This window comes from Panthera uncia, chromosome A2 (genome assembly GCF_023721935.1).
Source record: "Panthera uncia isolate 11264 chromosome A2, Puncia_PCG_1.0, whole genome shotgun sequence".
In the NCBI taxonomy this organism is placed as follows: Eukaryota; Metazoa; Chordata; class Mammalia; order Carnivora; family Felidae; genus Panthera; species Panthera uncia.
In genome coordinates this window covers 92,457,896-92,482,974 of record NC_064816.1, presented here as the reverse complement: position 1 = coordinate 92,482,974, position 25,079 = coordinate 92,457,896, and the positions used below count along the sequence as shown (strand labels likewise).

Below are 25,079 nucleotides of genomic sequence, written 5' to 3'. Positions count from 1 at the left end.
TGAAAAGAAATTGGTTACAGATGCTGACAAAAATAGCATTTATACACATGGAAAGACTGACCGAAAGTGTATACAGGGAACCAGCAAAGATGATTGCTTTAGAAGGACCTTACATGCAATCACAGAAGAGAATTAAAAGCCTGAGAGAAAAGGGTAAAAGAAGCTATGACAGAGTAAAGAGTCCATTTAGAAGCAACTGCACTCCATAAATCTATACTACCTCATCAACCTTTACCATTTGTGTGACTGAATCTTCCATTACGAGAAAAAGAATAATATGGGGGAAAAAAAAAAAAACGTTTGGCAAACATATTTGTTTTTATTTCAGTAGCATCTTCAAATAATAGGTGCTATGAAAAATGGAATATGAATTTAAAAACTAAAAAAGAGAGACATATGAACAGTTATTAAATTACTACATACTGTACAGAGATCCTTATATTGCAGCTTTTGGAATTTTGTATCTGTGTTTCCTGAACATAGTTCCACATAACCAAGAACAACTTGAAACACAGTATTATGAATGGCTTGAGTGAAGTGCATGTGAAGTTGATCCATTGCTGTCTATGGAAAGAAAAAAACATATAGCATAATTTCATGTTATTAAAATAAATAAATTTCAATGGATGTGAAAAACATAAGAAAAACATCTTTACCAATTATAAATTAGGCACAAAGATCACTGTTTTTCATAAAATTATAATTGTATTGTTGATTATTTGCAAATAACCCTTCAAGTAACCATAACATCATATTCCTAAAGATAAATATGAATCGTGAACACTGCTCTGTTGCTTTGTGTTTATGACTGGTACCCATCCTGCTCTTTCTTAGACATGTCAGGCATAATCACACCTTTGGATTCGCTTTGCCATCATTCCCTTATATTGTTCAGGATGCTTCTCAATGGTCACCTTCTCAAAGAACCATTTCTTGATCATCCTGTATAAATCAGTACTTTGCATGACTCTATAGGCTTATGCTGATATCTATTTCTTTACAGCACTTGTTACAGCCAACATCCTGCTTCCCTCACTAAAAGACACATGAGGGCTCATACAGAGGTGCCTGGAGCAATGCACACTGTAGGTACTAATAAATATTTAACAAGTAAAAGAATTAGCCTAATGGGGGAAATTAGACGTTATAATCATATTCTTAAGGGTCTTTAAATATGTCTCCCAAAATTACCAAGCGTCTACCTTCTTGTAATTTTTCCTAGGTAGCCTAAGACACACAAATTAATTAACTACGGTAAACAACCAAATTTCTTTATCCAGATTTTAAAATGTAAACAGAGTTTAAGTGGTTGGGTAAATTCTTAGATCTCCTTCTAAGGAGATCATTTAAGGGAAGAAAACATTTACATCTATCATATTTAGCTATTTTTTAGATAAATGTATAATCCTATACACGGAGATAGTACAATTAACTTTCAAACAATGACACCCTTTGCAAATTTTTCAAGGAAGCCCTTGAACAGTAAGAGTATGTAAAGCCATGCACCATGAGGGTAAGTGAGAACAATCGGAGAATAAAAGAATTGTTTGAAAAATCTGATAAATGAGGGGCACCTGGGTGGCTCAGTCAATTAAACCTCTGACTCTTGATTTTGGCTCAGGTCATGATCTCACAGTGTGTGGGATCAAGCCCTGCATCGGGCTCTGTGCTTGAGATTCTTTCTCTCCCTCTCTCTCTCTCTGCCCCTCCCCCACACATACTGTCACACCCTCTCTCAAAATAAATAAATAAGCATTAAAAAAAGAGAAAAATCCAATAAATGAAATGGACCTATTTTACAGGTAAACATACACAGTACACAAAAGTTTACATACCACTTTGAGGGAAACATGCTGGCCCATCTAGGAACCATGAATCTCAATCAGGACCAAGAGGTGAGGTACAAGACTACACATCCTCTCCAAATGAATTATCTTATAATACACTTTTTTAAAAAAAAAAACCTACATAAAATTGTGAAAATATTAAACCTGACAAACACTTCATAGTTCAAAACAAACCTCTGTAACGTTACACTCCATACACTCTGAGCCTATGTGAACCTATGTTAATATGTCATAAAAATTTACTTTGTTAAATGAAACTTTTTAAGGACACTCTACATTAGTAAATATATTCAGCATTCATAAAGATCAACAGATTCCCAATTAATAAAAAGTAAATATTCTTTCAAAACTAACCTGTGTTTTTCCAAGAAGTCGATAAGCTTGCTGAACCTTGGTGTAATGGTTAATGTCAAAATTCTTGCAGATTTTGGAAAGAGCTACATCCAACTGCTCCTATGGAATTAAAAGAGAAGGCAAGAGGCAGTTAAGGAATTATGTTTTCAAGGCAATGAGAAGAAAGTATTTAATTTCTCACTTTTAATTAATATCTAAAGACATCTACTATCATACTAGATTTAATAGTCAAAAACAAATTTAGTTATTTTTTTACTGTTTTTTTATTTTTGAGAGAGAGAGAGAGAGGCAGAGCACGAGCAGGGGAGGGGCAGAGAGAGAGGGAGACACAGAATCTGAAACAGGCTCCAGGCTCTGAGCTGTCAGCATAGAGCCTGACACGGGGCTCAAACTCCCGAACCATGAGATCATGACCTGAGCTGAAGTCGGAGGCTCAACCGACTGAGTCACCCAGACACTCCTAAGATGTTCTTTTTAATTTTTTTTAATGTTTATTTATTTTTGAGAGAGACAGAGCGCAAGCAGGGGAGGGACAGAGAGGGAGACACAGAACCCAAAGCAGGCTCCAGACTCTGAGCTGTCAGCACAGAGCCCAATACAGAGCTCTAACTCACAAATTGCAGGCTCATGATCTGAGCCGAAGTCCAACGCGCAACTGACTGAGCCACCCAGGTGCCCCTACTAAGATGTTACTAATATGTGAGTATCTAAAAACCCATGCTTAGTGTTTCAAGGGACACCAAATCAGTATAATAGTAACTAAAGGAATCTTATTTTTATTTGTACTTTATGTTTCCTCAAGCAATTGCTAAAATCTTACAATTGTATGAACTGAATTTGTAAGACTTAAAAAATAATAAAACAGTCCTTCTATATAATCACTAAAAAGTAATTCTCAACAAAACTACATTGACCTTCTAAGCACATCTTAAGGTATATCTAAATGCATGAACTTTGTTTAAGGATTTCTATTTCAATGATTTCATTGTAACATAATGATTCTCTACATAAGTACAGAATAATATTATATATTGTGAGTGAAGAAATACTGAGCTTTCAAAAGAAAGTCCTCAATATTCAAGAGATTATTTACTTAAAAGCATTACCTTTATGTTTATCAAACTGTCATTCTTATAATTAGTAAATGATTGGATTTATGATAAAAAAAAAAAACTACCTTCAAAAAAGGTCATTTGAAAGTCCAGCCTCAATTTTTATAAGCACTCTCATCAGGAAAACAGTAAAATAAAATATCAGAAAAAAATAAGTCTAATTACATTTACTAAAACAAATACTCCGCTTTGCAATGACTGCCAAAGACAGCGATGAACTCTGAATAAATGCAGGAAGAAAAGCAAGACTTCATGCTCACAATGACATATATTTTCCTTTCCATTTCTACATTTTTGATGAACTGTATGAAATATCAGAAGGCTTAGGAATTTAGGAGGATTCATCAGCCAATAATTATTCTTATGTAACTTAGCTCACTGAACTAAAAAAGTTAATAACAAAAAAATAATTAATACATGGTAAATATTTTGTCTATAATTTACATGAAAACCTATCTATAACTAACAGTTTGGGGATCTTTCCAGATATGGTGTTTTCAGATACAAAATACCATTTTCAGATCCCAAAACTCCAAAAGCATTATTGAGTTTACAAGAAGACTAACATTAACTTGACCATGCACAGATATTCCAAACAAAAAACAATAAACAAAGTGTTGTGATCTAGAACACTGGTAATAACACAAAAGTCAAAACATAAGATACATATGTACTATTCAAAAACCTCTGAAAAGAAAAAAAACATTATAACTTATGATATAATCCTTCTTACCTCAATTTGTTCTAAAGTATCTTGAAGCTTTGAATTCAATTCACTATTAAATAAAACAGAGTTAGATGTTACTGTCTATCTTTAAAAGAGACAAACTAAGTGCTAAATATATACTAGCTGAATAAATAATTCATAAATTCACAAATAAATGGCAAGAGCACTAAGTTATGCTGATTCTACAGACAGTACAATAAAGCAAGGAAAATAAAAGGGTAATAATTAGAAAAGAATAAATAAAAGAGTCATTACTAGCAGTAATAGAATTGTATAGGGAGACATTCCTAAATAATCTGTAGATAAAACTAAGAATTTAAGAAATTCACAGTTGATAGCAAGTTTTAAAGATTAAAAAGTGTAATATCGATAAAAAGTAAAATTTCAAACATAAAATCAATTTCTATATATTAGGAACAAAGAATTAGATAATGAAAAATTTTAAAATACCATTTCAAAAAACCAAATATCTCAGAATAAATCTAACAAAACTATCCAATACAAAACTGTGCTAAAGTAAAGAAGTCATGAATACCTGAAGATATATACCATGTAAAAAAAACTATAACCTTTGATATAGTTATCAGTTCTCACCAAAATGATCTAGAATACCTGAAATTTTAATCAAAACTCCAGCAGGTTCTTCTTTATGTATGTATATGGAAACTGGCAAGCTGCTTCTAAAATTTATGCGGAAACTCAAATGGTTAAAAATAGTCAGGAATCAGCAGCATGCAGAAGAATTAAACTAGACCACTTTCTTACACCATTCACAACAATAAACTCAAAATGGATAAAGGACCTGAATGTGAGACAGGAAACCATCAAAACACTAGAGGAGAAAGCAGGAAAAACCTCTCTGACCTCAGCCACAGCAATTTCTTACTTGACACATCCCCAAAGGCAAGGGAATTAAAAGCAAAAATGAACTATTGGGACCTCGTGAAGATAAAAAGCTTCTGCACAGCAAAGGAAACAACCAACAAAACTAAAAGGCAACTAACGGAATGGGAAAAGATATTTGCAAATGACCTATCGGACAAAGGGCTAGTATCCAAAATCTATAAAGAGCTCACCAAACTCCACACCCAAAAAACAAATAATCCAGTGAAGAAATGGGCAGAAAACATGAGTAGACACTTCTCTAAAGAAGACATCTGGATGGCCAACAGCCACATGAAAAGATGCTCAACATCGCTCCTCATCAGGGCAATACAAATTAAAACCACACTCAGATATCACTTCACGCCAGTCAGAGTGGCCAAAATGAACAAATCAGGAGACTATGGATGCTGGAGAGGAGGTGGAGAAACGGGAACCGGCTTGCACTGTTGGTGGGAATGCAAACTGGTACAGCCACTCTAGAAAACAGTGTGGAGGTTCCTCAAAAAATTAAAAATAGACCTACCCTATCACCCAGCAATAGCACTGCTAGGAATTTACCCGAGGGATACAGGAGTACTGATGCATAGGGGCACGTGTATCCCAGGGTTTATAGCAGCACTCTCAACAATAGCTAAATTGTGGAAAGAGCTTAAATGTCCATCAACTGATGAATGGATAAAGAAATTGTGGCTTATATACACAATGGAGTACTACGTGGCAATGAGAAAGAATGAAATATGGCCCTTTGTAGCAACATGGATGAAACTGGAGAGTGTTATGCTAAGTGAAATAAGCCATACAGAGAAAGACAGATACCATATGTTTTCACTCTTATGTGGATCCTGAGAAACTTAACAGAAACCCATGGGGGAGGGGAAGGAGAAAAAAAAAAAAAAAGAGGTTAGAGTGGTAGAGAGCCAAAGCATAAGAGACTCTTAAAAAACTGAGAAGAAACTGAGGGTTGATGGGGGGTGGGAGGGAAGGGAGGGTAGGTGATAGGCATTGAAGAGAGCATCTTTTGGGATGAGCACTGGGTGTTGTATGGAAACTAATTTGACAATAAATTTCATATATTAAAAAAAAAAAAGGAGTATCTTGAAGAACAATGTTGGAAGGCATATACTAAAATGTGTAAAGGTTATAAAGTCACAGCAGTAAGAGTGTGTTACAAACAGAAGAACATAAGGGGCAAAAGGCTTGAACAGATACATGACAAAGGAGATGACTGGCCAATAAACACATAATAGGCACTTCAAGTAGGCATTCAGGAAATGCAAATGAAAGCTCCAATAAGACTCCATAATAAACAACCAGAATGGCTAAGAATATTTTTAAAATATTAAAAGACGACATCAACAAATGTTGGCCAGGATGCAGAACAAATGGAACACTCAGTTCAATGTTGGAAGAATGGAAAATTGATACAACTTCTTTGAAAAAATATAACATCTACCAAAACTCAACACACACATTCCGGGAGTCCTAGATACATATCTTACAGGAATGCATACATAACCCTTGCAGCATTACTTGTAACAAGTAAAACTTAAAGCAACACAATTGTCCATAAACAATTAAATGGATAAAGTGTGATATCTTTATATGATGAAATACTATAGCAATGAAAATGCTATCACATGAATCTCAAAGACGTATTAGACAAAAGTCCACTATATAGAAGTCACTATATGATTCCATTTATATTTATATAAAGTTCAAAACAGGCAAAACTAAATTTAATGACAGAAGGTAGAATTGTGGTTACCTTGAGAGAATAATGACTGGGATTAGGCAAGAAGGTAGTTTCTGGGGTAACAGTTCCTGGGACATAATTACATAACTATGTTTACTTTGTAAGAATTTATCTAGTTATACACGTAGGTTATGTGACTGAATATGATTTTGAATATGATTTTTCCCTTTAATTCCTCCTAAATCAGTTAAAAAAACTAAAAACCAGAAGTGAAATTATTTGAATTATAATATCTCATTATTAAAAAGGATCTGTGATACCTAACAAAATAAATACAATCATAGAGAAAGTATTTTAACAAAAAAAAATTAAGGCAAACTAAAATAAAATAGAGCAAGTGAAAGGTATAATTTAGTACACAAAAATTATACAAGGTGTCTTTTCTGAATTTTTTTTAATGTTTATTTATTTTTGAGACACAGAGAGAGCATTAGCAGGCGAGGGGCAGAGAGAGAGTGGGAGACAGAATTTGAAGCAGACTCCAGGCTCCGACCAGTCAGCACAGAGCTGTCAGCACAGAGCCCAAAGGTGGGGCTCAAACTCACAAACCGTGAGATCATGACCTGAGCCGAAGTCAGACACTACTTAACCAACTGAGCCACCCAGGTGCCCATATACAAGGTATTGTTTCACAATTGTTAATCTCTTCATAAACTTGACTCTCAAAGTCTTACCAGCCAAAACAAATAGGGAGAGTCCAAGTATACAATTTGGTGTCCATAATATCAAAAATACTCAAGGGAAAAACAAAACCAAAAAACCCAAACACAAGTTACTTTTGTTGGCATTTAAGTTCTGAGGGAAAATTTTACCAGAGTCCTTATAAAGGGAACAATGACCTTTTATCTCCTAAGGCACAACACTCTTCGCAATAGCCTTATAGAATATATAATAATGGATTCATGGATTCCATGCATTCACTTCTTACCAAGCCTTTTAATGCAAGCTGAGAAAATAACACCAGCGTGATTATTTATATGTAGATACAGATATAGATACATAGATATAAAGCACTTTGTCAGAATAGTAAAACCTGTAACACAAGTACCCATTTTTGATGGTCTCAGGGATAAATGTTTAAACATACAGAGAAATTAGACAATTTCCTACAAATATTATTTATCATAAGCACACTTTTGATTAAAGTCAAGAATTGGAGATTACTTTAGTAAAACCTGCAAAATGAGCAAAACTATACACTTTGACAATCAACAGTGTAGGACTGTTAAGGTCTTTAACAAGGATTTATGCCTGAAAAATACCCACACACAGCCACAGACATATCCAAAGGAATATTTGTAGGCAAGACTGAGATTTTCCTTAAAAAAAAAAAAGAAAAAGATTCTGGGACAATCTCTGTCCAAAGAACAATGAATGAATGAATGAATGAATGAAAGAAAATGAGACTTAAAGGCCCCAAAAAAACACACTAAAAATGACAGTCATTATAAGTACCTTGGCACTTAGAAAGAATTAAAGTTTCTCAGCAACACCACCCCACCTCCCACCCTTGGCCAAGTCAGTATCTTCTCAAGTTGTACTTTGGAACATATTTGAAACATACATTCTTGAGTATATTCCTCAAGTTGTTCTTTCTCCTATGTTCTCTGTCTTTTGATCTATATCATCTTTTGATTTATATCATCACCACCCATTCAATCCAAGCTGGAAATCTCCATGTCATCTTTAATTCTTCCTTTGCTTCCTATGTGACTGATAATCAAATCCTGCCAATTCTACCATTTCAGTATTTCTCATATCCCTCTATGCTTCTCTTTTCTCAATTATGTGCCCGAACTCAAGAATTATCACCTTTTGCTTGAATTACCTTAATAGTTTCCCAACGAATCTCTGCACACGATACCCGCACCCACCCTTCAATCCATCATCCATTTATTTGACAAACACCATCAACCTACTGCATACCAAACATTATACAACATCCTCCCAAAAGCTCTCAGGGATAGCTTGAGCAGGGGTCTTAATTTCAGATTGGATTTGGGCAGTATTCTGTTTGATCTGGCAGACACAATTTTTCAAATAGCTTATACATGAAAGGCTTCAGACAAGGCCTGACCACTCCTGTGGGCAGGACCATTTCTTGCTATCTTACTCACATCTGGCAGCTTCATGTTACCAACCTGAATCTGCAGCTCCTAATTAAAGTAGAACTTAATTCACGTTAATCCATGGAGGTTCTCCATTAAACCAAAGATAAAGCCCCAAATTGATACAGCATGTAAGATTCTGAACAATGACATGAAAAATTAACTTCCCCATCACTTTTTAATGCCTACATTTCAGGGACCTGGACTACGTGCAATTCCCCTAATAACCCCCAGACTTTCACACCCTCTGTTCTACTTGTATGTAACGTTCATGAGAAATAGAACATACTTTCTCTTCTTCTCACTCACAAATGTCCATCTGTCTTTCCAGGCCCATCCAAATGTCATCTTTTCCAGGAAGTCTTCCCCTGCTGACTGTTCCCCTCAGTTTCATAACACTCTGTTTCCAACATACCGAATGATAGAAGGGAATATCTGTGACTGTCTCCCTTAGCAAAGACTGTGACTTATTCTCCAGGAATCTCCAGGACTAACTAAACTCATAGCCTGGCTCACTGCTGAGTCAAATTTGCAATTCAAACATAGTGAAATTTTCCCAACATTCCTTTAGCCCCTATTTTCTATCTCAATAAATAAAACTACAGAGATAGAAAAAGAGAAAGGAAAATGTTTTAGAAGAAAAAGAACTGCACTAAAGTCTGGGTCTACAGGTGCCTTAGGAAGAGGAAAAGAGAAATAAGCAGAACTAAAGCAGTTCTACTCCTCTATCACACAGGGCTCAGAAGTTCACCTATGGCTGAAGATAGAGACACAGATACAGAGAGGCAAGAATACCTGGAATAGTAAGTAGGTTGGAGCTGGTAAACATATTCTTATAGGGAGTATTTTGAGTTTGGGAGAAAAAGAAATATATCTAAACTCATTCATAGGTGAAAGTAACGATTTCAACTCCTCAACTGAAAAAAATGGGCTTTAGTATTTATGAAATCATCATAAATCTGGATGCTTTTAGTGTTTCTATTACTTATGGTTAAAATGACTCCATATCCTATGTATTAAGAGTTAATGTAAACATGGTAATGTAAATAGTATGTATAAGACTTTAAATAGAATATCTTTAAATCAAACATTTTGGCTTTAAAATGTTTTCAGAATCTACAACTGCATTTTGACAACAATTTATTATTAATTGAAAACACATACATAAAAAGTAGATGATTAAGGAGTGTATATATTAACCGTGCAGCCTTCAAGGAGACCTTTAGCCATAATTTATAAATATGAATCCATGCCATTTCAGTCAATTAATGAAAGTATGTTAAAAGGATCTATTCATAAACATTTGGATAAATAAAAGCTACATTATGGTAAAAGAAATTACCAGTTCTAAGATGGAAGGCTAAAAGCTATTAAAGGCTATTTGCAAGCTGAATAGAATAAATCAAACAATTTGAGGGGGCATTTTTAACATTACTACAGAAGATATTAAACATAACATATTCATAAATAACTACCTAACATTGTTCTTTTAAACAGCTGATCTACAATATATACACTCAAAGAACAAGTCCTGGAAAGGCTGCATATAAATCAAAATTGTGTACAAGATTGACCACACAAGAGACAACATGGTACAGAGGTAGTTAGCATCTTAATTATCTTTCCCTGGTCTGTTATTAATGAGCCATGATTTAAGTCAAGTCTCTTAATATCCCTGGGCATCAGTTCCCTATATAAAAGTGTGCTATATCTAAAGGGTTGCTTCCTGCTCTAAAGTTTTAAGATTTTATTATATGCTAAATACCAGTTACCCAATTACTACATCTTTGTGTATGATTCAGTAGAGTGCTAAAACTTTAAAATGAGCTTGAGTAAAATTTATACTTCCAAGCTTATACTATGTGTCCATGGACCCTGGATATTTCAGGTATTTAGATCAGAGATCTATTCCAGTGGTTTCAATTTACTCATAGCTGGCAGAGAGTTTATTAACATACTTCAGAGAAAACCTGACTTTGCAACACTTTGAAGCTAAACCAACAATGGTGAGATACCAGGAAATGTCCACGTGGTCCTTCAAACCATGAACAGATTGTAAAAGAATTAAGATCACTTTGAATCTATCCAGATCTCTGTCCTCTGCTCAGAAATCTGAGTCCACTACTAAGAATACTACAGATATTCAAAACATCTCTAAACTTTATGAATTATAATTCTTGAGCAGAGATCAGGCCCAGGAGCCAAATCTAGCCAATAGCCTGTTTCTAAATAAAGTTTCACTGGAAAACAGACACATGAACTTGTTTACATACCATCTATGGCTACTTTCAGACCACAAGGGCAGAGGTGAACAGTTGCAAACTGAAACCTTACTGCCTAACAAAGCTTAAACTATTATCTGGCTCCTTAAAGACAAAGCTTGCCTACCCTGTGCTAAAGTTCAGCAGACCTTTCAGCTGGTCAATTAATCAAAGTTAAAATGGGAATATTTATATGTTGTGTGTATGAATGTTTACACGTATGTTGAACGTTTTAACAAAAATTGTATAACTGCAATTCATTTACCCACTTCTGATTTAGAGCCAAAATCTTTTCTCTTGAGCAGAGTTTTAACTTCTTAGTCTTACATGAGCCAAATCACAAATAAATTGTCCATAATTTCAAGTTTCAATTTCTCTACAATGAGGCAAGAATTTAAAGACAAATGCGGAATAATCCAAATGCCAAATCACATTTAGTTACCTTATATCCCCCAACTTTTATGAGTTGTCTCATCCAAAACAAATTCAAAAGGAAACATATTTTTAACAATATGTTTTGTTTTTCCAATGCATTTAACTTACTTTCAAAAACTTGTTTCCTTAGTTTATTTACTTAAGCAACATAAATACGATAACAGATAACAAATACAACCGGTAGAAACAGGTTTAGGAAAAAAAATGCAATTAACTCAGCTACTGGAGCAGATTAAAAAAAATCATCCTCCTAGCCATGAGCGTCCACTATATATAACAGCATACTACTAGATGGTATAATGTAGTAGTAATTATTTTTTTTTTATTTTTTTTTAACGTTTATTTATTTTTGAGACAGAGAGAGACAGAGCATGAACAGGGGAGGGTCAGAGAGAGGGAGACACAGAATCTGAAACAGGCTCCAGGCTCTGAGCTGTCAGCACAGAGCCCGACACGGGGCTCGAACTCACGGACCGTGAGATCATGACCTGAGCCAAAGTCGGCCGCTTAACCGACTGAGCCACTCAGGCGCCCCAATGTAGTAGTGGTTAAGAGCAACAGGTTCTGCATTCCAAGAGACCAAAGTTTAAATCCTGGCTCTGTCACTTATTTTACAAAGCACCAATCTCCTCACCTATAAAATAGAGACAATAATAATACCTTTGTGGAATATTTTGTCAACACCAAGGAAGAAAAGGTATGGGAAATGATTAGTACAGTGCTTGACACATACAAAAGTCCAAACAATGTTTAAGTATTATCACAACCACCATTACTATCACCGTTATCATGATTCAATTTTTAAAAGCTAAAAAATAAAGCTTTAGTAAGAAACCCTTATACAAATCTAATTTAGAATTACTCTACAGTCAATGCTGTCAAAGCTGACAGTGCCTAGCTTCTACTCACACTCTTACAGATGTCAATATTTCCATTCTTGCAGGGGTATAAGAAAGTAAGCCATTCACAGCATGAACATTTCTGATGGTCTTTTGTTTATGTACTCTGTGTTCTTAACTGGCATATTATCCCACAGTTCTGTCTGTTAACTGCCTGTTATTATAAGCTCCGAGAGAACAAACACATTTCAAAAGCTCCTGGTAAAACAAGTAACGTAGCAATTTATGCAGATGAGGATTAAATAATACGTCCTTCTTGTCTCATCATGTAGGAGTAAAGAGTCCGACACAGATGACTTTTCTAGACAACTGGTAAAATTTTGGAACACCAAATAAAAAGAAAAATCCTTAAAATGTCTTAAAAAAGAAAAAAGACACTATTTATAAGAATGAGAACAGCATCTGACTTTGTCCTACAAACAGAAGGCCGATGGACAACTGAGCAATGTGTTCCATTTTGTAAGAAAAAAATAACTTTTCTTTCAATCATGGGTATGGACTAAGTTAACATCACTTCAAAATCCGAAAATGTATTGCCCATGTATCCCATATCAAAACAAACAAAAAAATCTCAAACAGGTAACTGTAACAAAACTGTAACAAAACAAGACAAAGGAAAACATGTAAAAAAGGAAATATTACAGTTGAGTAGGACCTAAAAAAGGTGAAAAATGTTCAACAAATAAAAAAAACCACCAATGGATTTTTATTTTCACATAGAGACAAAAAATGACTTTTTAAATAAACCCAATCACTCTACTTAGTTCTGCACATAATATTTATATAATCATAATACAAGAAATACAATTTCTATTAGGTTCATTTTTTTAGAAGTAACCTACCGAGAAAACACAGAAGATTTAATTATAGCTGCAAAAATAATATAAATTTTACAAATTTGACGAAATAAAAATAACTGTTTCACTAACAAAACCTGGAAGATGGAGAAGAGGAGTAAAAGGAAGTATACCAAATTCTTACATTTTACTGGAATTTTAATATGAGTAAACAGAGAATCAACAACTATCTACAATGATGAATCATGAAAAAGATACTTTGACACAGTATTTTAAATTACAATGAAATCTACTGGGAAAAAAAACTAATAAGCTGTGAAAGTGGTTTACTCCAGGGAGTAGGAAAAAGAATGGTGGGTAGGGCAGAAAGAAACAGTTCACCTTTTGTTTAAGACACTTTTGTTTAAATTTTTTTTTTTGACATTTATTTATTTTTGAGAGACAGAGAGACAGAGCACAAGGTGGAGAGGGGCAGAGAGTGAGGGAGGCACAGAATCTAAAGCAGGTTCCAGACTCTGAACTGTCAGCAAAGAGCTGGATGCAGGGCTCGAACCCAGGAACCATGAGATCATGACATGAGCCGAAGTCAGACGCTTAACCGACTGAGCCACCCATGTGCTCCTAAGACACTTTTGTTTAAATATTATGTTTTGCTATTAGATTTTACTTTATATTTTTTCAAAATGACGCAGCATGGGGGAGGGAGACAGAGGAAAATTAAATAAAAAGATAAGGAGTACAGGCAATATGAGAATAGCATGCTATGGATTATTTGGCCCAAGCTGACCGAACAACTAGTACTCCAGATCTACTCATGGGTCTCACTAACTGGCCTGATGATCTAGCAGAAATACTCACTGTTCAAATGCTACCCCAGCCAGAGCTCCTATGTTCCCCTTGCCTGAACCTAAACAGAGACAGAGCATGACGTCTTGCTAGAAAGGAATGAAGGGCAACACAGGAAGCATAGTCCCTACAGTACCACTGTACTTGTACCTAAAAGCTGTGTTCGTTATTTTATGATTTATTTAAAGGAGTTCTACAACCGAAAATTTTCATTCAACTGCCAAGTTCATATTCTGAGGGGGAGGGGGGAAGGGTATTCCAAAGATTTTGAGAAATTAAATACATGTGTCTATGCTACAGTACTCAACAAAGATACTCTAGTTCTGATGGTATACAAACTTTTCAGTGCATAATCCAGAATGCTCTCAGATTCCCTCAAGTAGTTTCATTCAAATGAAATAAAAAAAAACTAAAGCAGTTTTGACTTTTAAAAACAACTTTTCTTGAAACTAATTTAGATAAATTTCAAGTGAAAAAGAAGTTAAATGCTTTATTCACAGACACACTTAAACACATTCTGATTTCCATTCCCAGTAAATCCCAACTATATGATTCTGTCGATCAACTCAAGAAATGTCAAATAATGTAAAAATGTTCCCTGTCAGTTATAAAAGTGAACACAACTGGTGCTATAGTATCTTTTATTAAAGATGCTGAAACACACCATATCTAAAGGAAAATACAAGGTACTGAAGGGGTACAAGTTTTCTTCCAGTTTTCAATCTACTGGGTACATTGTATTACTTGGTACTGTGTGTATTAAACTACACAGTCATATAACCTGAGACAATATAGTGAAGGGCTCTTTATGCAGAAGCAAATACATGAATTCTGTTCTTCCTGCTTTCAGAATCATAAGAGTTAGCCCTCAGTTGCCCTATGTAATCTACTCCTAAGATCACAGGGTCTCTGCCATCTACCAAAAACCTTATTTCCAATAAAAGAGCAATGTGACTAGCAAAAAAAAAAGAGGAACATACACTCCACCTCCAAAAAATTAAGACGTGGACAAACAGGTACATTGTGCATATGAACTTGCTTAAAATATATTTTTAAAAAAATTACACCAGAGTCCAGAAATGCTCTGCATCACAGGTGGTTCTCTTCTGGACACTTCTAAAGAGAAGATACTTCATGATTCTCTAGTTATCAACAGAAATGAAAATAAATTTAAATATTAAAGAAAATGAGAGTATAAATAGTCAGAAACTAGTTACTATTCCTATGATTACCAGAGTGTATGATTTTTCACTCGGATTCACTCAGGTACAAGCAAAGATTAAATCTTGCCTTTGGTTAAATTCCACATCTCCAGGTAAATTAAATGAATTTTTAAAGTGTTGATCAATCATGTCTGAACAATCCTAATAAGAGAGCTCAAGAACAGGTTCAGTATTGTATTTAGAAGACCAGAGGAGAGGAGCCTGGGTGGCTCAGTCGGTTGAGTGTCCAACTCTGACTCAGGTCATGATCTCATGGTTTGTGGGTTCAAGTCCCACATCGGGCTCCCTGCTGTCATGCAGAGCCTGCTTTAGATCCTCCGTCCCCATCTCTCTCTGCCCCTCCTGTGCTTGCACTCTCTCTCTCTCTCAAAAGTAATAAAACTAAAAAAAGAAATTAAGAAAATAAAAAATAAAAAATAAAAATACCAGAGGAAAAAGAAAAACAGATAGGAAAATAAATGCACAGAATAAAAAGCATGCATCTAATTAATAAAAGGAAGTTAGAATAAAATTCCTTTCATTTTTGTGGACTCAACCTGACCCACACATCTACTAACTCTGTCACTATATCCCATATCACACTATCTACCAGAAGTGAACAAACTTCTCATGCTCTCCCAACTAAGAACAAAAGTGTAAAAAACAAGAGGTAAAGGGAAAAGGGGACTGGGTTGACCGGGATGAATGGTGGCTAGCAAAACAAATGGCACTGGTGTGTGGGAAGAGGAATTCTGGTGGAGCGGCTGCCATCACTACCAAAGAATTCTAACTAATAGCTAAGCTCTCTGAGCCACCCTTGACATTGTCACTAAATCACTAAGATAAAAACACAGCTCTGAACAGATTTCCTGGGAAGCCTAAGGTAAAATTAATTCCTTAGGACATTTTAATACATTTGTGCATGTATTTTTACCTATTTTAAGAGAGTAAGACAAACTTTTATTATTATTACATGCACAATTCACATGTGTAAACACAGCATGCTTCTTATATAAGGTACTCCCTAAAATAAAATAATTATTACTTTAAATCACCATTCTAGATCTTTTCAATTCCAACCTTTTACCAGGTTGGATACCTATAGTCACACCTCCTCCATATATCACTACATACCTTAATGAGAAAGAACTTAGAAGCCACTTCATGCTAACTTTAAAAAGCCCAAATAAAAATTTATTTAAAAAACATTTTGTATAGTTAACTCTCATCAAGAAAATTACTTCCAGCACAGCTAAAACTTTTCATTATTGAAGAAAACAAAGTGCCAACACATGTCACCTGCTACCTCAATTTCCTGCCACCAAGTTTCCTATTATAATAGATGGTGACCTTTTTAAAGTCTACTCTAATACCTACAACGCCTTCACACATTATGTTCTCTATTTTATTTTCAACCTCTCACTTTCCCATAGATTTTCAGATATTCAGCTTTCCCCCCTCAATTACACATCTCCCTTCTTTATAAAATTTCCTCATCCTATACTTCTGCTTCAAGCAAACTGTCCCAACAAAGTCAGCTATGATTTCTTTGTTGCTATAAATCCAATAGATAGATATTTTCAATCCTCATTTTGCTTGTTATCTCTGCAACAAAGATTTCACCATTATACTCAGAATGTACTATCTACAACCCTCATACCTTGTCTTAGCTAACTCCTATGCCCCTCCTTCAGGCCCCCCTTAGTCTTGACCTCTAAGGAGAGTTCGATCTCAATGCTTCCCCTGTATGTTCCACTCCCATCTCCCTAAGGCCTCATCCCACTATGCCTTCTTCAGTCCTTCGGCCTTATCCTGATTACATTATGTGTAATTCATCACTATTCAGCCAATTCCAAAGCAAAGCGCCTGGCATATAATAAACAGTAATGTATAACCATCTGAATTATGTTCACCCAATCATACATAAGCGCTCTCACTATAACTGATCACCACAAAACAAACTAAATGTGTGCTATGCTCTTCAGGACCCAGAAAGCCTTGTTAGAAATTGTCAAATACATGCAACATATCAGAGCTAACTCTCTAATCACTCAATTTAAATTTTAAAAATCTAAATAACATAATCAAAGTTTTTAATAGTGACAGTTAATCAGTGTCACAATGGATAAAAACAAAATATCACTGGAACTATCTAACTATGCATTTCCTAATCAAATAAAAAGTGTTGCTTCAGTATGCATGATCCTAAAGAAAAAAAAATACCATAAATATTTAAATAGCATCTCTTGCAGGGAAATTGCTAGCTCCTTTCCCACATCCTGCAGAGACCTATGATGTGGGAGTATATTAAAAGAAAAAATTTAATTAAAGCTATATTAATGTTTTCATCTACCATAATCCTTTTATTTTTCAGATACTAACAATCAACATCTACAACATCAATGCATCCTGTTCAATGACGGCCAGAATTTCCATACAGGTGAGACTGAGGGGCTGTATATTCTAGGACAGGTATGAATTTAATTTGAAACTGGGTTTGCTTGGCAAGCACACTATTTTACTTAGAGTGTATGTTTATTTGTGATGGTTTTAGAGGAATGATGGAAACTACACCTGGGGATTGAGCCTCCCCAAGGGACTGCCACCAGCAATGCAAAACCTTCATTTTAAGCAGACCAAAAACCCATTAATAAAGCAGAACTAATAACAAAGGCTGCAGTGGCCATGTTAACATTGTACATTTTATAAATAACTAAAGATGTAACACCTTAAATACATAATCACTTAAATATGACAAAGATGATTATTACATAAAATTAAAACACACTTAAGTTTTCCAAAATAATTCTTATCAGGACCAAACACTTGAACCATCTGGATCTGAAAAACAAACTGTGGTAACACTCTCAATATTTATAAGCTGGGCAAAGTTAAGTAGGAAAAATTCCCAAGAGATGCAAGAGAAACGTAAACAGATACATTATTCTTCTCTACTATTCCATATACTGGAAATAATATATGTATATAATATATATATATATATATTATATATATATATATATATAAAAGAGTTTGAATGAAGTGACAAGAAAGGGTAGGATTAAAAAGTATCTGATCTTTCCCACCTTAAGAATTATTATTTATAATTTCATCGTACTGCCCATTTATGAACAAGAATGTTAAAACAGAACATACCACTTAATGTTAATTTTCAATGTTTGTTAACATTCTATGTTACACAGCTAGCTCCTATGTTAAAAACTGGCAATAGAGTGAGCTTTAAAATTTTTACATTACCTTACCTTATGCAACTATAATGTTTAAAAGTGCTGGCGGCTTTCTGACATTCCAGGCACAACTGAATAGCTCCTGGATAGTCTTCCTCCTTAAGATAACAATAGAAGTCATTAGACAGGAAACATTTTTCCTAAAATGTTTCCCTTGAAAAACAACTAATCTCCGTTTACACTCCATCCAAAAGTTAGAGAACCAGAAAATTTTAATTCCTCTTAAATAAGGATTAGAATACCAATGATAGATAAATAATAAAATATAAAAAGACAACTAGTTCCAAGCCTAAAACGTATGTGTAGACAAAATATTCTCCACCCTTATATACACAGTAACAGCCTTTAAGATCATGACATGTGGATAAAGCCTATACAGAATAATAAGCTGCTTCACAGGGAAGCTGTTCTTTAACTGTTAACATATCTTCTTTCAGTAATGTTTACATAAAATGTTTCAAAACAGCATGAATTTCACTTGTAATCAGCATTCAACAGTCCTACCACCAAGAAACCAATAAATATTTTAAAACAAAACTAGAAAAAAGTGAAATATTCATTAATAGCCTTGGAATGTTTTTATCACCTAAACACTAACTTAATGTCAAATAAAATTTTCTTTTTTTTAAATTATTTTTAATGTTTATTTATTTTTGAGAGAGAGAGAGAGACACACACAGAGCATGAGCAGGGGAGGGGCAGAGAGAGAGGGAGACACAGAATCCAAAGCAGGCTCCAGGCTCTGAGCTGTCAGCACAGAGCCCAACGTAGGGCTTGAACTCTCAAACCGTGAGACTGTGACCTGAGCCAAAGTCGGACGCTTAACCGACTGAGCCACCCAGGGGCCCCCCAAATGAAATTTTCACATGCATTTCTCAATTCAAAGTTTAGAAGTTACGCAGGGATTACAGATGGCTCACTCAGAAAACCGATTAATATATGAGATACCAAACATAACTCAAGTATGATATATTCCTTAAATCACTACTATATATTTGATACAAAAGATAATTTTATTGCTATTTGGGTGACTGAAGTTAACATTCCCACAATGCTACAAAGTAAACATTTTCCCAAATAAACTTTTCTAAATGAAATATGTCAATAGAAAAATGCTCTAGAGTAAGTAAATTTACATGTCTAAAAAATGTTCTTTATGCCATATAGCAATTTGAAAAAAATGTACATCTGAATGTTTTCCACTATAATTTTTCTGTTTAATATCATCAAGATGGTGAAATTTTCAAATTTTGTTTACTTACCTCTAGCATTTCACTTAAGCGTACATCTGTTCTTTGCTGAAGAAAAACAACAATCAAAGGTTAAATCTGTTTTAACCATAAAATTAAGTTTTAATTTTTAAATAGTAACCTGTACATACCAATGTTTTTATGGTTCTCAGAGATTTCAGAAGTCCAATCAGCAACTGACGTTTCCTTTGATTTGCAAGAAGGCCTAAACTAGCTTGAGTAAAACCTTCCTTGGCAATATTCAAGTGTCTGCAAAAGTAAAGAACAGTTATACTTTTCTATTATAATAAGAATACTATTCATACAGAACAATTAGGCAACTGATGAGGTAGTATCCTCGATTACCCTTAAAATCAGGGATTATGACTACTATTTGACAAATTTATTCAATGGCTCAATCTAAGCCAGGGCTACTCTGGGGCGCCTGGGTGGCTCAGTTGGTTTAGCATCCAACTTCGGCTCAGGTCATGATCTCACAGTTCGTGAGTTGGAGCCCCGCGTCGGGCTCTGTGCTGACACCTCGGAGCCTGGAGCCTGCTTCAGATTCTGTGTCTCCCTCTCTCTCTGCCTCTCCCCTGCTCACACTCTGTCTCTCTGTTTCTCTCAAAAATAAATAAACATTTAAAAAAATAAAATAAAATAAAATAAACCAGCGCTATTCAAAGCATGGTGGGTGGACTGGTGCCAATCCTCAAATTGTTATTTAGTCATCACAATAAAAGTACAGAAATTGAGAGTAAATATTAAAAAACCACTGAGAGCAAAAACTGACATAATGATTTTATGTTTGATGAATAATTAAAAAACTGAGACTTATATTTTATATATTTTTGGTTATTTTGTTATTTTCTTAGAATTTTGTTTTTATTGCATTTTATAAAAATAGTCCGTAATAAGTTGGAAATTTAAAGAAAAAAATACTGATCCTTATATTTTGAGAAGCACTAACCTAAGCAATATAAAAACAGTAGTATGTTAAAGCCATAACTAGACTTACAGATATTTCATTTCACACATACCTTCTTAGTGCAGCTTTTAAATCATAATATATGTTCAGTTAATGAATGGTATTCTAAAAAACATACTCATAATAAAAAAATCAATTATCAACAATGGTTTTGCAATTTTTCTTAAAATGTTTTTCCATCTTAAAAAACAAAATACCATCAAATATAATACCTTCTCCCATTTGTGCAGATGACAGCAGCTAACTGAAGACCTGTCTGTAATGAGGTAACTCTTTCAAGTTCCTAAGGAAAATTAGGTATAGGTTACTGTTGGAGGTTTTATTTTTTTTATTATTCATATGATACTCTAACAAAAACTTTAGTGGGTTTCAAAGAAAAGCTTGCTTGGGAAACAAAGTAGCAACAAAAATACCTAAACTTAAAAGTTGTTGGTATATTTTTCACAAAATAAGTTAAAATGACTACTTCCAAATGATTTTCATAATGACATATGATAAAATATTTAGTCAATATTGCTTATAAGGAAATCTAGACCAAACCCATTTTACAAGCATAAACAAGTACTAATAATACATCTACTGAAACGTTTCTACCCAACAGAACTTCCGGTGATAATCAAGGATATGACAAATATGATTTCTGTTTGCTAAGATGCTATGACAATGGATGTCTTCATTTGAACACTGCTGGATATTTCAATGGATTCTGAAGTCTATGATTTTCAGATACAAAGATAGATTCAGCTATAAGATTCCAATTTTATTATATTTTAAAGACAGATTGTTACACTGCCATTGAGCAGTATTAATGATCTATATGTTACAAAGTACACAGAAGCAATTTTCACTGGGCCTTCTAAAGTTTGAACAAACCAAAAAGATTGCTTTAGAATCATCAATAAAACTTTCACTTCTTCAGTTTGGTAAATTCCCCAAATAAGAGAGAAAAACATACATAAAAAGGCCCTCCTACACCCCAAATAGAGTCGATATGTTGCTACAGAATAACTACAAACAAGACAATAAATTACTTCAACAGTTTCAAGTATAAGTCACTAAAGCAGTTTTTAAATTTTACTATTAAAAATAACAAATATCATCCTACCTTTACATAAGCAGGCTGTTTTTCAAGGATTAAATCTGCTACTTTTTTAGAGACCTATAAAAACATGCAATCAAAGGAAGTAAAAGAAAAAGCCACATGCTTCCTATTCCACTTTACATTTTGAATTTTTGCAGGAATATTCCATAGGTCTTCCCAATAACTTCTAGCATGCTTTGGGCTATGAAATTAGTAAAAGAGGTATAACAGAGAGCACAGTACTTAATCCTTAATAGAAACTCAATAAATGGTCATTACTACTGTTAATAATATCAGTATCAATTGATTTAACTAGTATGTACAAAAGTATAACATCTTTAAGGGCACAAGATTTGCTTTCAAAAGATGAACACATAAGACAAATATCTAATCAGCTGAATTTATGGAGACAGTATCTGGGAAACAGAGATTATCCTGAACCCTTCAGACCCTCTGTACCACATAAAAAGACAAACAGTAATTTGGTCCTCTATTTCTAAAAACTGGAAAACATGTTTTTGGATTTTTTTTTTTAATGTTGTGAACATACCTAAGGTGTCCTTGGTCAATTCCATGAAAATTGTTAGTATGTTATACAAATTAGAATTATAATGATTTTGAATATGAGACTCTCATTTCACAATTTCAGGGGCACCTACTAGCCTACACTACAGGTACCATGGAGCATGGCACATCCAAGACATTTTTAGCCTTGATGCTCAAGAAACTCAATTAGTTGAGTTTCCCTTCCCCTTCCCAAGCCAACTGAGAACAAAGCATTACACACACATTCAATTATTGCATTCATCCTTCTAGATTTTAACTCCTTTGAATTTGTATACATATGAATATGTATAGATGTTCCCAGACAGAAACTCACCTAATTTTACCAAATTTTTTTTTTTTTTTTTTTTAAGTTTAAAATAGGGGCACCTGGGTGGCTCAGTTGGTAAGGCGTCTAACTTCGGCTCAGGTCATGATCTCACTGTTCATGAGTTCAAGACCCACGTCAGACTCTGTGCTGACAGCTCAGAGCCTGGAGCCTGCTTGGTATTCTGTGTCTGTCTCCCTCTCTCTCTGCCTCTCCCCTGCTTGCTCTCTCTCTCTCTCTTTCTCTCTGTCTTTATCTCTCTCAAAAATAAACATTACCAAAATGTATTAAAAAATACGTACATAAATAAATAGTTTAAAATAGATGATAGAGTTGTTAGTCTGCACTGTGCCAGGCAGCGTACTAAGTGCATTCCCTATATTATCTCCGTTACTACTCATGACAATATATTAAAATGAATTACATGCTTCCTCATTTTCCAGATGAGTAATCTTAAATATAGTAGTAACTCACTCACAGCCCCCACAGTAAGTTACAAGGCTGGGATTCAAGCCCAGGTTTACCAAATTCCAAAGGTCATTATGCAGTATAGCCCTTGTGGTGGGATTCTTTCCCCAAAGAATACTACCACATCAAGTACAAGATAGACACGCACATATTTAAACATGCTGAAACCAACAGAAGGCAAGAGATGCCACCATCCGCTGAAATCTAGTTCTCCAAAATCACAACACACTTTTACCACACAACCCTCTACTGGTCAAGTCCCTTTCACAGACCACTGCTGCTACCCCCAGGGAGATCCCAGCACCCACTGAGACCACTGAGTATAACACAAAAGAAAGAGAAGTACATCTTCCTTTATTTGTCAGATGTATTATTAAAAATCACATCTTAAATTCAGATACATTTATTACTAGTGCTCCGTTACTATTAAAAAAATTAACAAGACCACATACTAACATTAATCTTCTACAGTATAGTCTGAGTATTATTAAAAGAGCTCAGCCTAATGCAAGGAAAATCACAGAATCAAAGAATTTTACAGCATCAGAGAAAATGCAGGCCTAATGCACTGCTTCACAGAGAACATGAAATAGATTTAGCAAGGCTAGGCGACGTACCCAATGCTACACAATTAATCAGTGACTACAATTCAGACTTTCTGAATCTTAACTCTCTATTCTCTATGGGCCTCTTTCAACTAGAAGTGGGGGCCTTTATTCTGAGATAAGAAACCGTAAGTGGGGAAAAGATATTTAGCAATCTAAAAAAAAGTTCAAAATTCTTTGATCACATTTAAGAGTGAGAAAGAACTAGCAAATCTATATTAAGGTAATGTGAGAAGCTGAATAAATTTTAAAATAAATGTATCACTGAGTCTGAGTCATGTTAAATAATATTTGTTTAATATATTAAGTTAAACCATAAAATCTGCAAACATTACACCTCTCTGCTGTGTCTCATTTAGTCATGTCAAAAAGAAAGGTGTTTTTTACTTACTGCAGCTTGCTGTTGTTTCAATTTGTCTCTGTACTCCTCTAATTCTTGCAAATTGAGAATAGGAGGGAGCTTCTAAAAGATACCCACAAATAAAGAGTAAAAAAATAGCTTACTTTTGTTTCATTTACCTACATACCTCTGACTTATAAACAGTGTCACATCCCATTCCCACCCACTCCTCTTGGCCTCCCCAATCTCCCCACTAGACTTCAGACACAAAACCCTACACACCTTTGTTAGCCAACCCACTGGTGCTCAAGTTCCATCCCTCACACAGCCCTATAGGACAGGAGAACAAGAGAAAGTCCCTCATCCTAACCACCCTCTCTACCAGCCACAGGTATATCCCTATTGCCTACAACAGAATTCAAAATATATTTCCCCTCTGAAACACTATGAATAGTAACTACATGCTACAGTGTGAGAGTGATAGTTGCTGGAGTGCATTCTAGATTACACATCAGCTTTCAGAAGGTAGTATGGGAAACTAGCAAAAATACATGCCACTGTGTATACCAGAAACTCCAAGTTAGACTCCAAGTCTCAATCAATAGATTGATGAAACTTCAGAATGAGTGGGGGCTGACTATGTACATCCTGCGTATAAAGTAAATATGCATACTGTATTTGGTTTCATCTAAAATCAAAATTGACTATTCTTTTCTGAACTTCCTGTAAATTTAAAATGACAACATTATAAACATTATGGCATAGAGGTCTTTATCATGGCTAAACAATTATGTAAAGATACATTCATGAGGGGCACCTGGGTGGCTTAGCTGCTTAAGCATCTGACTTCGGCTTGGTCATGATCTCATAGTTCATGAATTCAAGCCCCGCATAGGGCTCTGCACTGACAGTGTGCAGACTGCCTGGGATTCTTTCTCTCCCTCTCTCTCTGCCCCTCCCCAACTTGCTCTCTAAAAAAGAAAGAAAGAAAGAAAGAAAGAAAGAAAGAAAGAAAGAAAGAAA

The 25,079-nt window shown here is 34.7% G+C and overlaps 1 protein-coding gene across 1 annotated transcript in view; it reads right to left on the bottom strand.

The window, feature by feature from the left end:
* VPS50 (VPS50 subunit of EARP/GARPII complex) overlaps positions 1 to 25,079 on the bottom strand; it is a 143,063-nt gene that overhangs the window by 84,790 nt on the left and 33,194 nt on the right. The window contains exons 5-13 of the mRNA XM_049642870.1: positions 24,108 to 24,179; positions 21,797 to 21,850; positions 20,904 to 20,974; positions 19,856 to 19,973; positions 19,737 to 19,772; positions 18,490 to 18,572; positions 4,047 to 4,089; positions 2,202 to 2,300; positions 424 to 564 (exon numbers count right to left, since the gene is read on the bottom strand). Of these exons, the coding sequence (XP_049498827.1) occupies positions 424 to 564; positions 2,202 to 2,300; positions 4,047 to 4,089; positions 18,490 to 18,572; positions 19,737 to 19,772; positions 19,856 to 19,973; positions 20,904 to 20,974; positions 21,797 to 21,850; positions 24,108 to 24,179 (717 nt within the window). The remainder of the gene's footprint in view (positions 1 to 423; positions 565 to 2,201; positions 2,301 to 4,046; positions 4,090 to 18,489; positions 18,573 to 19,736; positions 19,773 to 19,855; positions 19,974 to 20,903; positions 20,975 to 21,796; positions 21,851 to 24,107; positions 24,180 to 25,079) is intronic.